This window comes from Leptonotus elevatus, chromosome 18 (genome assembly GCF_054856555.1).
Source record: "Leptonotus elevatus isolate MCC_2025b chromosome 18, RoL_Lele_1.0, whole genome shotgun sequence".
In the NCBI taxonomy this organism is placed as follows: Eukaryota; Metazoa; Chordata; class Actinopteri; order Syngnathiformes; family Syngnathidae; genus Leptonotus; species Leptonotus elevatus.
In genome coordinates, this window is record NC_141256.1 from 3,192,658 (window position 1) to 3,207,461 (window position 14,804).

A 14,804-nucleotide genomic window follows, 5' to 3' on the forward strand; every position below is an offset into this window, starting at 1 on the left:
GCTTGTCTGTGCATCTTATTCTGTAGTCCTGTTATTATGTGCAGGTCTGGTATCAAGGAGGCGCAGGACAGCTTCAGTGACGAGCATCAGGAATCTTCTGACGATGACATGGAGTGGAGTGCAAATAATACCTTATTTGCTAACTTGTCCATCTCTCAGCTTGATGGGGCAGCAGATGAGAGCAGCGGTAAGACATTTGAAGTGTTTGCTTTTGGGTTTGCTTTGCTTTGGGGTCTACTGTATAAGATACTGAAACCAGTGGTTGAGTGGGCGTCTCCCAATCCAGAGGTTGTGGGTTTGATCCCATGTCATTGTGGCCACATCGAATTATCCTTGAGCAAGATACTGAACCCCAAGTTGCTCCTGATGCTGCGTCATCAGTAGGTGAATGAGTAGTCGAATGTAAAGTGCTTTGATGAGGGCCTTGTAAGGTGGAAAAGAGCTATATAAATGAAGTACCATTTACTTTGACCCGTGATCTGCACAGATCAAGCATCACGGTTTGGGTCATACATAGTTCTCAAAATGCACTCCAAAGGCCAAATTCAAAATAGAAGTCTGCCAACTAATTCATTGACGTAAAATAAATTGCCTTGGTAGACTTTTATTTTGAAGTTCTGATAACAAAACCCACTAGATCACAAACTGGTTGTTACGCTAGAATACTGTGCATGAATACATAAATAGTTGGGTTTCCTCACCAATTCAGGCTGGTCTCTCCTAGCCATTGCTAGCTTATGCCTTGCTGCATAAACTGATTAAGCATTCTCCGTTGAAAGGTGAAACGTCTTCGAAGACAAGCAAAGCAGTCCAGCTGTAATTGCTTCATGTGAGCAGCTTGTAGCAAAATGTCATAACTTCCAGATGCTCTTTGTTTCTACTCAATCAGTTATGATGTTTTGAAATAGCTCTTTTTCATTTGAATCGTCATTTGATTAAATTAATTAATTGCTTTATTACAGACTCAAGGTCCAGACACGATCAAGCCAAATCCACAATCTAATAACTAAAATATTCAAAAATACACTTACACCAGGGTAATATTGATATTAGTGCTGTCAAAGTTAAGCGTTAACTCAATAATTAATCACAAAAAATAATGTATATTAAAGCAATACAAGACTTACAACTCATTTTCCAGTATTTGGTTTGGCATTGTGTATAAAGAATAAAAGTGCAAATATCTCTGGCATCCTGTTCACTGAATTTTCTTTTATTTATTTATTTTTATTTTTATTTTTTTTCCTGGAGAGCTCAGTTCATTCGGTAATTTTACCGATTTGACATGTCATCATCATTGCTCTCTTTTTATTTATTTATTATTATTTATTTATTTTTATTTTCTTTTAAACCGATTAAGTATCAAAATAAGAACATACCGTGGTAAAAGCCATTATCCTGGTCACGTGATTGTGATGACGTATCCCGTACGTAAACGAGAGCCGCCTTCGTTCATTTCAAAGGGAGTTTGCTGACGTAATAGGCAAGATAAAAGCCGTCTTCTATCCCAATTACTGCGCCAATTCTGATCAGAATAAAATCTTCAGCACGTCAGGCTTCATGTCATTCCGTGTGGGGGTGGGGCGGTGGAGGGTGGCCTTTCTTAATGTGGGCTAGCGTGCTAGCACACATGTAGCATGGCCTAGCAGAGTAAAAGTCACCCAGATGTTTACCATCCAGAGTGAACAATGTCAATGGTGACTTGACTGGTAATTTGAGCCTCTGTAACATGCAACTTGCAGACGCTCCCCAACTTCTACTCACTACGCTGTGAGCCGGCCGACTGAATGAGTCGGCCAGTTTCATTTCATTTTTGCTTTTGGCTGGACAAAATTTTTTGGTGAGTCCTCCGTGGCTGTACTGCTTTTGAAGAAGTGCTTCTTTGCTTTAGGGCATAATTTCACCTTTTGATGTCCGCCGTTGGATGCAATAATTCCTCGTGAGTCTCTGTTGTCTTTCATGCCATGTCATTCAATGTGTATTTTACGCACGCAATACGTCACGACGATCACATGACTGTCCAAAATGACCGGTACTGTACTTAATGAAAAATATTCATAAAAAGTGCTATAAAATCATAATCGCTCTACATTAATTGACTTTTTTTTTCAGAAACGGGTTTAAATTAACCATTTCATAGAATAGCTGGTTCGTTTTTCATAAGTCTTGTATTTCTTTAACGCAGATTAATTATTATTAATTTTGACCGCACATGATCCTTTATCTTAACAGCGGATGCTTATCGTAAAAGTAGCGCAGGAGCAATAAACATTACTACTACTACTACTACTACAAGTAAAGCATTTAATAAATGTTTGCCTATGACATTCAGAATATTTGTTCTCGCCAAAATACTTGGGTAATTTTTTTCATATTAAATTATGCAAGTAAGTAATTAATAAAAAAATAAAAAAAAAGAGGTTGAGAGCGTGTAGTGGATCAAAAAATTTGGAAGAATTCCTCATACCATTAAATGTAGAACACAAAACAGGTGCTCTTCAAATTTGGCCTTTTTAATTGATTAGTCATGATTAATCAAAATTCTAAGATGTGTTTAATTTGATTTAAAAAATTAATCAATTGACAGGCTCTAATTAATATACACTAAGAAGCATTATATAAAAGGCAATAGTACCAATCTTTCCAGAACTGGGATTGGTATCGTGTAGCACTTAAGTAGATGTTTGGTAATTGTGCAATGATTTAATTATTTGAGTCATTTAGCCCGCAGATAAATTTGAACATCAGAAATGCATTTATAAAGATTTTTTTTTCATTTTGAACTTACAAATAAAATGTTTGGGAAGTAAGGAACTTTTTTCAAGTTGACATTTTTTGTTTTTTTTATTCGTAGACTCATCCTTAACGGACAGTGGCTCCAGATCCCAGTCTTCCCTTATTGTCACAGAGAAGATTATAATGAAAAGAACTCATTTTCCAGGAGAGACAATCCACCTTGAACCCCCATCCTCAGCTAAGACCTTTCTGGATTGTCAACACCCAGAGCATAGTCCAGTTCATGTGTTGGACAAGGAGCAACCACTTGACAAACACTTTCAATCAAAGAGCAGTCAGGACAGCAGTAGTGAATGTTCAACAGGCTTAAAAGTGAATAAAAAAATTCCTTACATCCCACCAGTCAAACACCCTATTCCTTGCAAAACGATTAGTCAACCAGAAGTATCTGCCATCTGTGTCGACAAAGAGGACATTCACCCCCTGTACAGCTATGACAAGAAAGCATCTTTAGCTTTGGATAGGGCCGATCTTGAAAGTTTCCAATTTAGCAATAATACGGTCACAAAAAGAAGAAAGAGCATGAAGAATGTAGAAACAAACTGTCTGTCCATCCTTCAGAACCACAGGGCCGTCTCCCTCTGCTACTCAGAGCTGAGAAACTGCTCAACCAAGACGGACCTTGACCTCAGCCAGTTGGATAGACATAGCCCCCTTCTGAGGAATATTTCCTCAGCACCTCCAACTCTCGAAAATGAAGCGTTTCTTAAACCTCAGGAGGGGGAGATGGGTAAAGATGGAGAAGGAGGAGATGTTGGTGAGCTCAAAATCAGGTATGAGGACTATCAGGAAAATAAAACAGAAAAGACTATTGTAGCGCAACAGGAAGCACACTACAAGTTCTTCCCAAGTGTAATTCTCTCTAACTGCTTAAACAGGAAAAAACCTTTAAGCAAAAAGCTGCCAGATTCATGCAGCAAACTAGAACAAGCCCAGAATCGCAGGTCAAGGCTAAAAACAAATAAGAAAAGACTGTCAGGACCGAGGAACAAATTAAACATGGATGAAAGCTGTACCTCTGACAGTCAGGTTAGCATTGGTTGTACCTCTGTCACTCCTGATCATCCAGGGATTGGGGACACGGAAATGCTAGTTTGTGAGGATAATTCAGTGAAGCCGGAGTCAATTTTAGATGAGCCAATTATGAGGGAAGAGTCAATCACAAAAGATGAGCTAAAAATTGGAGAGAGATCTGTTAGTAAACTACCCGAATTACTTTCAGTACGCACTGCCATCGCTCCTAGTTTCTCAGAGGAAGCTAAAGATATATCAGAAGACAGTTTAAACCTCCTGCAAGATATAGCCACGAAAGTAACTTGTACAAAAGTCTCATCCCTGCCTGGTAGTAAATACACGCTGAGAACCAAACGGAAAACGCTTTACGACAGTGATGGCGAATACTCTGGAGCCACACGGTCTACAAACACAGCAACTGTAAAAGAAAGTCTCAAAGGTTGCAGTGGGCAGGAACTAAAATGCCAGAAACGACGTAAGAAGGAACCCCCGGTCATCATCAAGTACATTATTATCAACAGGTTTAAAGGAGAGAAAAACATGTTGGTGAAAATGGGCAAAGTCAATGCAGAGGAACAGAGGGTAACACTGACAAAAGACAAGTTGAACCAATATAATAAACTAGCGCCCCTAAAAGATTTCTGGCCAAAAGTGCCGGAGTCTACTGCAGTTGAGTTTCCTGTCACTGAGTCTAAGGCAAAAAAACAATATAAACGGAAGTCTAAAGTCAGCTCCTCAAATAAGAAAACAGTTGACAGCTTCTCCAAACTTCAAGCTGGACAAAGTGAGAGGGTAAAAAGAACTAAGGGCTGTGAAAGGCAGCGAACTTTACCCTCTTTACCACCTCCTCGACCATCTTACTGTGAGCTAGCAGATGACAATAACAGTGACTATACGGATGTTATGTTTGAATTAGGCTATCTCTCCGATACAGCTCAGAGCCCAACAGACTCAACACCCCCTCGCTGTTGGTCTCCTACAGACCCTGTTATGAATACGAGTACTTCAACGCAACTAATAAACACGCTCAATGATCCATGTCTTAGTTTTGCACAACAAATGCCACAGTCCTTAACCAAAGGAGGTCAGAACAGGCGTAAAACTAACAGGACTCAGAAATCATCAGTTGCTAAAAGGAAAGACAAGAAGAGTTCTGCAATTGAGCCTCCAGATGAAGATCTAAAAAAACAGAAGTCTTTACAAAGCCGTAAAGCTCTTCCAAGACAAAGGAGGAAAGCAGTGGGGACAGCTGAGAGGATAAACACCTCTAAAAACATGACCGTACCTAGTCGTTCATACAAAAAGAAAGGTGTGGCCCCTAAAAATCATGGAGCAAGTAAAGACATCTCACAGGTAGTCGTTCCAGAGAATGATTCACGTCCATCTGAAAAGCTGGTAAATCAAGATCAAACTATACGTAGACCAACAGTCCAATCTGTTAAACCAAAGTTGGAAGACGGTGAGCTTTCTATCATGGAGGCCAACCAAAACATGTCGCTACATGTTCAGATGAAACAGCAAGGTTGTCAGACCACTGTTGTAAAGATAGAGCCTTGCATGGAGCAGGGCAAAATTTCAACACCTTCCCTAGAAAACCCAAAAGATACTCTATTAGCAAAAACCTCCCTTAAGTATAGACCAGTTCCCAGTCGCTCTCAGACCCCATGCAGCTTGTCTGTCCTTAAGAAACTTTACCAAAAGAGTCAGCGTGGTCAAACACAAGTAGGTGATGCTGTCCACCATTCAACTGCTGTAGCTCAGTCTGGAGCTTTGCTTGATCCTGCAACCAAACAAGCCAAATCCAGAAAAAACTCAACCACTCCAAGAAAACCCAGGGCTCCCAAATCTACCAACCCCAAAGATGCAAAACGTAGGATTAGAAAAAGCAAGACAAACAACACCAAAACTAACGTGTCAGATGATTGCATGCTTTTCCCGTCTGACCCAGACATGGACAGTTGCAACTTAATAGAAGACAGCTTATCTCCAGAGCTCCCACATAACTATTCCTTTGATATAAATGCCATTGATCAGACAGAGTTCTCTAGCCCATATAGTGGCACTCAGTTTGTCCTGACTGATCAAATTTTACCAGTTAAGTTCTTGAGTGATGCAAGTCAGGAAACTTTCTTTGCTCATACATTGGCCTTTGAGAAGAAACTGGAGAGACTGTCAGGTTATGGGGAGGAACTAAAACATGACTCAGAGTCAGACTGGCACAAGGTGAATCCTGCCAGCCCTGACCTCTTTGACAGACCTGAGCAAGGGGCGTCTACATGCAACCTCCTCACATTCATTGACTCTGACAAATTCCAGAACAGAGATTGTGACTTATCTTCAGGCAATGCCCATACCCTCAGCCCCTTTCAAGACTTTCACTGTGAAGGAAAAGAGCTCCTGTTTTCAGCCTGTGAGCCTGTCCTACCGTTACCTTTAAGCTCTGCTTGCTTTGTCAGCCACGAGGGCTCTCCAACAGGCGAGCTCCTGGAAGGCATTGACGCCTTGACGTCCACCACACCGAGTAGCTCTCCTTGCTCAGTCAGCTCACTCTCTCAGGTGAGGGCAAGCCAGATGCAGCGGGGAGGAGCCCACATTCTGAAGCCCCTCATGTGCCCTCCAAGCAGGGAAGAGATCCTCGGCACTCTGCTGGACCTGGAGATATCAGAGGCCACCTTCCAGGAGCCCTTCTGCAGCGACCCCTCTGATGCTCCAGGAAAACCAATGTGAGAAGATATCCACCAACTGTACTGTACTACAAAGTATTTTATGTCGTCTTTTATAAGAAGGAACACTACCAGGATCATGATGTTATATTGAACTTGGGCAGATCTCGGAATCTGTTAAGTATTTGTAAAATCTGTATTGAATACCTAACAGTGTTAGTTATAGCCTATTATTAGCCTTTAATCAGTTTGAACTTGTCAGATTAATACCAGAGATGGGCATGTGCCTAAATTTCCTTAATGACAAATGGGAAAATAAATTAATATGCCTTAAAGTGATAGTGTGTAGAAGTTATCGATTTTTCATTGTTCATTCATTCTAAAACCCCACTATTAACTCATTTGCTCCCAAAAACTTATAAATACGTTTTAAATGCTTTAAGTGTCCCAAAGACGTATTTATATGTTTTATTAATGTTTATTTTATTTTATGCTAGAGCATAGGTGTTAAACTCCGTCCTGGAGGGCCACAGCCCTGCAGGTTTTGGATGTTTCCGTTCTCCAACACAGCTAATATATGATCAGCTCATCAGCAAGCGCTGCATAAGCCTGTTAACGATCCTGCTGATTGGAATCAGCTTGTGTTGGAAGAGGGAAACCTCCAAAACCTGCAGGACTTCGGCCGTCGAGGACCGGAGTTGGACACCTATGTGCTAGAGTATACAGAAGGCTTTGATGCAGCCTCTAAACTGCAGAGAATGGGTGAAGCAATGGTAGTAGTTACAAAACGGCCAGAGAGTGGCAGCAGAGTATAAGAGATCAACCAGGGCTATGTTGCAAACAAGCTAATTTACCCACATTTCTAATCAGATTTGTGAATAATGATGAAACATAGCTTTATTCTAATGTTAATTGCTGCAAAACAGAAACAGATACAAATATAGTTTTTTCCTGATGAAAGAAAAAACTCTAATCTTTCTTTTGGTAGGTTCCATGTTTTTATATCAATATAACAGAATATCTTGTGGGCCTTGCAAAATCAGTCAAAATCCAGTAAAACAGTGAATGATAATGAAAATGACGAATTAGTTAATTACAATAATGTGCAAAAAAAAAAAGTTCTCTCACATCAGGTCACGCCGCACCTTGGAGAGGCTGATATTTTTTTGCGCCCATCTTTCTGCTACGGATACCTGAAGGAGAAGAACATAGCCAATGTAGTAATTGGTGGTGAGCTTGCGAAGTTTGACTTCTTTAAGGCACCTTAGGTCCTTGCATTCTATTAGTTCACCACTAGGTGGCAAAAAAAATCTACACACTGTCACTTTAATTTTCGATTTATCAAAATTCAACCATCCCAAAAATGGTGCATTTGTTTTTCACATCAATAATTTACGTGGTGCATTTTTTTTTATATATTAGTAATTATGAAAATATGCTTGTTTTAACCTGCAGCTGTTTGGTATTTTGTTAAATATGTTATGTACTATAATTACCAAAACCTTGAAATATTAAATTTTGTCAAATTAGTGATTACTAAATTGAGGTAGAGGTGGGGATTTTGATGGCAATATGGTCTTCAACTTATTGTGCTTGTCTTTTTTCTCTCTCCCCACCTTAGGGAGGTTGGTGGTCGTAAACTAGCGGTGGGAACCAGACTAGTCAAGGAGTTAAATGAATTCAATGGAGAACTGTCTTTAGAGGGGTTGCATTTCTGGAAGACTGCTTTCTCAGCTATGACGCATTATGCATCACCATCTGTGCCAGCCCAGGGAGCACAAACCAGTAAAGATCAGGCAGTTAGTGACCCGTGCTCGACCAGCGCCAAGCAGGTAGTCCTTCTGCCCTGCAAAATGGCACCAAGCCGGGAACGTGTGCAGCTGTGGTTTGAAGCCAGGAAGCAGTATGAGGCTTTACAAAAAGGGATAAGACACGCAGAGTTGCTAAAGAAGGAGAGTGCAGATGTGCACAACGAACACAACCTGAACATCATAGAGTCAGCTGCTCCCAGCTGTTCCCCTTCAAATGTTGACTTGTGTGGGAAATTCAGCCTCAGAACTCCAAGGAGAAAGAAGCGTAACCTGTCACTAAGATTGTCTCCCAGGAAGAATCCAGGCTATCAGTGTGACTCTTCAGAAGTGAGTCCAATATCCGATGAAGGTTCCATGCAGCTTGAAGTGGATGATGAAAGAACAGATGATGATAAAGCCAGCTCCCCAGAGTCCTCAGGACTGCCCTCATGGCAGCAGCCCAGCAGTGTCTCAGCCATTGATGGCTTTAACCAAAAAAGGCACAGCGAAAACTCTCCTGAAGCGCTGTCACCTGGACTCTCTTTGGAAAGAGTGGACGGAAATCGTGGCCCCTGTGTCTGGAACGAAGAGGTGATTAATCATGAGCACCTTCAGCGCACACCCTTTTCAAAAAAGCATCTGAGAAGCACTGAACATCTGGAACCTGTGTGCAGCACCCCTATATCTGAAGGTAAGAAGCCATTTTGTGTATATTTTCACTTCTTTTAATGCTGTTTATTTTCATTGGTGCTCCTTTGGCCTTTGACCTGCAGAAGATCCTATTGCTATGAGAATTCAGCAAAGGAGGGGAAGCCAAGCACAGCCCCTGAGAAGAGTATTAATAAACACACAGATGAAGGTTAGACCATACATTGGCTTTTAATACCTGTAATGTAAAGAATCAATGAGATGTACAGTGGACGCCCGCTATTTGTGGGGGATAGGGACTGGGCCGACCCACGAATAGGGAAAATCCACGTATAATTGGCACCCATTGAAATACATTGGGGGCAGGGGAATTAAAAATTCAGCAAAAAACGCTGATGAAAATAAATGATGTGCTTTCCATGAAAAATGGTGGGGTTGGGGTAAAAATTTATGGAAAAATTAGAAACCATTAAAAAAAAAATACAATAAAAATCTCAATCTGCGGGTGCTGAAACTCCAGTATGCGGGTGTCCACTGTATATCAACTAACGCAAGGTTTTTCACCTCACTTTCATGTATGTGTGTGTTGCTCTCCAAGCTTATTGCTTTTACCCTGTACTTTTTTATTTTTATTTTTTGTCTTACACAGAACCATTTTGCTGCTTTGAATGCTCCAAAGAGAGAAAATTCTCAGATAGAAGGTCCCAGCATTGCCAACTCTTATGGCTTCCGAGTCAGCATGCAAAACTTGCAGGATGCCAAAGCTCTGCATGAGGTGAGGAATGCCTTGTTGTCACCCACACGTCACATTTTCAACAAAATGCCATTTATTATTAATATGAAGGCAATGGTGCCAGGCCATTCAACCATTTCTTACATGGGCTGAACCAATCGAGCACGTCGCTCAGGCCAATAGTAGGCCCATTGCGACAAAACACTTCATTAAGTTATCTCTGGTTCGTACTCAGCAAGCCTTCAGTTGTGACCCGCTCCAGTCCCCATGTCGACATTAGTTTTGAGTTAGTGATAAAAATAGATTGTTAGGACAAAAATGTCGATTTTGAGATTTCTACTAAAAATAGCCTCCTTGAGGTCTCTATTTTAATTTCTTAGCATCATTAAAGTTAAAATTGTAATAGAAGTGCATGAAAATAAGCAATTATAAGAACAAGTGCATCTTAGCCAACGTGTTTTTAGCCGATTTGAGCTAGCAGCCCGTCTCGGAAAACTGCCTCAAAATAACCTCAAAAGTTCCTCGCCCCAAACGTCACTTCACAAATGATTGATATAAATTGACATAGCAACCCCAAAAATCAAAATACACCATTATGTGACCCTTCAGCATGAAAGTGAACAGAAGACGCATGTTATGATTGTATTCATGCTCTAAAGCATTTGACGCTGACGAGGGCGAAACTCATGTGAGCAGCCAAGCAGCTCCCCACAGAGTAACAGTGAGTCCGGATGCGTAAATGTTGTGAAATGTCTTCTATGTAATGTCGGGTAATAATGTATTGTGAATCATGTAATGTTTTGATCACTCCTTGATAGGGATATAGCAATATCCAAACATCACGATACGATATTATCCCGATATAAAGGTCGCGATACGATAATTATCACAATACTATGGGGAGGTTAGCAATATAAAAAAAGGTCACAATATTGTAGGAAAAAAAAAACTAAGCTCATACAAAAAAAAACAAGCACACACAATAATGTGCTTGTACATAACAGCGATGTATATAAACCATCTACAATCTCTAATAACACTTAATATTGAGGCACTTACTTGCTAATGCACGCACACATTGTTCCTCCACATATTGACTTAATTCACAAGCATATTAAGTTCCCCTTCATCCCATTCATAGTGTAGATTTTAAACATCCATCCATTCATTTAAAAGGGCCAAAACATGGCTTGTAAAAATTTAAAGGCACAAAAAAAAAAATAGCCACCATAGGGTGCTAGAATTGCACAAATGGAAGTCAACCTGACTTTTTTAACATATGTGCTGCTTTTAATATTGTGACATGACGACGGCGATATTGTGGCAGTTTTTATATCGCGATAACCACGATATTGCTATTGTCGTTACATCCCAACTCCTCGATGTTATCAATTTCATGAGACTGCGTCTCCGAAAGATGACACGCCACTTCAACGCGTCACAAATGAACCGTCTGCCTGAGTCGCCGAATATCGGCACAAATTTTCACTTAATGCTCTTTTCAGTGGGATGAAATTCAAATCAAGTTATGAGCTATGAAATGTGAAAAGTCTCCCCGTCCCAAATGCATATTTGAACTGACTCGTAAATACTGTGCAGTATGCATAAAGTTGCGTTCCTTATGTATTACATTGGGGGAAAAACCTGTAGAAACATCAAAACATTTTCATTTTCTTTGTTTGACCAAATGCATTTGATACACAACATACACGACAGTTATCAATAAACTTATAATTGTCACAGGCCACACTAAATGGCAAATAATCTTTTAATTGACACAAAATTATGAAATCAAATTTTCTGCTGCATTAATATGACCTCCTTTAAAGCTGCTCTATGTAACAATTTGCACAATTCTGGAAATCGAATATGATTAATACATTACTGAAAATATGGAGCTTGTGCAGTCTCAACCCAAATAGAGGCTGTTTGGTCGTACTTTTATAGTTAATGCTAGTGTTGGTGTTTGATTTTTATGGATATTAAAGTGAATGAATTGTCATTTCCGTGTCAGGTCCAGCACCTTACACTAATGGGTATGGAGCTTCATGCACGAACCAGACGTGACCTCGAAGCTGACCCTGAGTTCGACGCCATATGTGCCTTTTTCTACTGCCTGACTTCTGATGCTCCCTTGCCGAATGTAGACGGCTGCCAATTGACTGGTGCCATTGTGGTGCATAAAGACCACGACACTTGTGAGCAAGGTGAAAGCTCACTTTCAAAGTTTCAACTCAATAATTAGTTGTTTGATGCAATAAGAGTGACAAATCTGTTTTAACAAACTTAGCTAGCCACAGAGGAAGAGCGCCCCTGCTGGTCAGGTCAGGTGTCTCCGGGCTGCAGGTGAAGTACGTCACTGATGAGAATATGCTGTTTCAAGAACTCATCGTCATCATGAGAAGGTTGGCGACAAAATATTTACTGTTATCATTTTGAAAATATTCACGTGATGTTAAACTCTTAATAGGTGAGGTCGTATTTCTGTGTTTCTGTAGGTTTGACCCAGATATCCTGTTTGGGTATGAGGTGCAAATGCACTCATGGGGCTACCTTCTCCAACGAGCTGCAGTTGTCGGAGTAGACCTCTGTCAACAGCTATCACGCGTGCCAGGTAAGAATTTACTTTAGTTCATTCGATTCATTCATCGATTCGGCAATATATCGCGATATTACAGCGCGAAATTCTCGAATCGATTCAATATGCGGCCAAATCGTGTGTGCGTGCGTGCGTGTCTGCGTGCGTGCGTGCGTGTATTTGTTAGCTCACCAAAAACCTATTAGAAAAAATTCCTTACCGTTCACCTAAACCGAACACCGCCGTCAGGAGACCCGAGGGGACCCGAGGGGACCAAAGAAAACCAAGGAAGGTGAAATCCAGCACAGACCAGACACCACCCACCGGGCCACTCACCAGAATTCTTCCCCAACCCAAGAAACATCTAAATTCCAACAAATATAAAAAAATATTTTTTTTAATCGCAATAATCAATGTATAGATTTGTATCGGGATTAATCGAATCGAATCGTGACCTATGAATCGTGACACGAATCGAATCGCCAGGTGCTAGGCAATTCACACCCCTAGTTAGCACTGATGTTAATAAACACATCACAAGAGGTAATTTTTCTGCCACTAGATGGCTTAATTGCATTTGTAAATTTTTCTTTTCATATTAAGAGCTCTTTAATCTTACTTAAACATGAAATAACTTGGGGAATTCTGCACATTTTTAAAATTGTGAAATACAACTTGACCCCAGTCTCCACAATATAATAAAATATATGCATTATTATTACATTTATTACTGCTCAATTTTGACGTGGATGGTGTCTGCTGCATTGCAATTGGAATTCCCCCAGAGCTGGCTTTCCAAGTAATGGGCGGTCATTAATTGCATGTTAAAAAAAATTGTGGCATTAAAGGAACTTTAATAATTTTGACACCCCTTATGTTAATGTGGATACACATGTCAACACTCTTTTTGCTGTGTGAGGGAGTACCTTCGTATTTTTTCCCCCAAACAATCACTTGTTAGCCTCTGTGTACATGCTGTTCAGTGCAATTTATTTTTCTGAAACAGTAGAGATTTTGATGTATTTTTTTCAAGTTAAGGCCCTGTATTAGTATGCCACTATGTTTTAGGGTGTGTATAAAAATACAGATGCAAGCTATAGCACTTGATATAGTGTTATAGTTGAGAAGCCGAATGGTAAGGCTCCTGTAATTGGTTGTCTGTCTGGCTCCGTGTGTGCCCTCAGGTGACTCAAGAGAAAACCGCTTTGCTGCAGAAAGGGATGAGTATGGAGCAGACACAATGACTGAGATCAACATCGTTGGACGCATTATCCTCAACCTGTGGAGGGTGATGAAAACGGAGGTAGGTGTCCCGACATGACCTCTCCCACCTCTTTCTTCATCTCCAATACAGTTGTACTTAATAAATACCATCCCGGTTAAAAATCTGTTTTCAAAACTCAACATTCTGCTGATGTTTTAATCTCGTTCATATTTATTCTGTGGTCTGTTCTCCTTCTCAGGTGACGTTGAACAACTACAGTTACGAGAATGTGGCCTTTCATGTGCTCCACCAGCGCTTCCCCTTATACAGCCCCCGCACATTGTCTGACTGGTTTGATCACAACACTGATCTCTACAGGTTTGTTTTCAGTCCTGCACACATTGCAGATTATTTGTCAGTTTTATACTCACAAGCAGGACTGTGCTACATCATACCGAGAGATATTAAGATTGCGCTGGCTTGGCCTGTCACGATAATTGCTATATCTATTAGCATTTTTACAATAATAAGCAGTATTCCTTTGGAGGGAGCGATAAGCATGAGCTGCTGTGTGTTTGTGCTAGGTGGAAGATGGTGGACCATTATGTGAGTCGGGTGCAAGGCACCATGCAGCTTCTACAGCAGCATGACATCATCGGCAGAACCAGCGAGCTGGCCAGACTGTTTGGGATCCAGTTCTTCCATGTTCTCACTCGAGGGTCACAGGTACCAACACAAAACTTTCATTTCATTCCATCCATGCATTTTTCACCGCTTATCTTATGCATTCTGTATAACAGTTGGAGCATAATTTTGGGGACAAAAATTCCTGCTGCTTAATCTTTATTCTAAATTCTGGATTGTCTAGTTTTCAAAGCACATCTAACACTGACTATTCATGAAATTGAAGCAAAGTACATTAAGCAAGGCAGATTTTATTAAATAAAATGACACAGATCAACACGTTTTCCTCCTCTTCTCCATTTGCAGTACCGTGTTGAGTCCATGATGCTGCGTGTGGCCAAGCCACTCAATTATATCCCGGTAACACCCAGCATTCAGCAGCGGGCGCAGCAGAGGGCGCCTCAGTGTCTCCCCCTAGTGATGGAACCCGAGTCGCGCTTTTACAGCAACTCCGTGGTGGTCCTGGACTTCCAGTCGCTCTATCCCTCCATCGTCATTGCGTACAATTACTGCTACTCCACTTGCCTCGGCCATGTGGACGACTTGGGAACGTAAGAAGTAGACAAGCACACACACACACAGCATGAACAAGATTCATTTGTCACATCCTCATTCAATTTCATGGAGGAAAACAGAATTAAGAATTCAGAATTAAAAAATATAGATGTAAGGAGACAATTCTGTTATTTTTGGG

General features: G+C 40.7%; 1 protein-coding gene across 1 annotated transcript in view; it reads left to right on the forward strand.

Moving 5' to 3' along the window:
* Nucleotides 1–14,804, forward strand: part of rev3l (REV3 like, DNA directed polymerase zeta catalytic subunit) — a 47,826-nt gene that overhangs the window by 24,707 nt on the left and 8,315 nt on the right. The window contains exons 12-23 of the mRNA XM_086060766.1: nucleotides 45–187; nucleotides 2,855–6,533; nucleotides 8,095–8,954; nucleotides 9,037–9,122; nucleotides 9,561–9,686; nucleotides 11,659–11,851; nucleotides 11,935–12,049; nucleotides 12,143–12,258; nucleotides 13,407–13,525; nucleotides 13,686–13,804; nucleotides 14,011–14,152; nucleotides 14,417–14,661. Coding sequence (XP_085916892.1) covers nucleotides 45–187; nucleotides 2,855–6,533; nucleotides 8,095–8,954; nucleotides 9,037–9,122; nucleotides 9,561–9,686; nucleotides 11,659–11,851; nucleotides 11,935–12,049; nucleotides 12,143–12,258; nucleotides 13,407–13,525; nucleotides 13,686–13,804; nucleotides 14,011–14,152; nucleotides 14,417–14,661 — 5,943 coding nt within the window. The remainder of the gene's footprint in view (nucleotides 1–44; nucleotides 188–2,854; nucleotides 6,534–8,094; nucleotides 8,955–9,036; nucleotides 9,123–9,560; nucleotides 9,687–11,658; nucleotides 11,852–11,934; nucleotides 12,050–12,142; nucleotides 12,259–13,406; nucleotides 13,526–13,685; nucleotides 13,805–14,010; nucleotides 14,153–14,416; nucleotides 14,662–14,804) is intronic.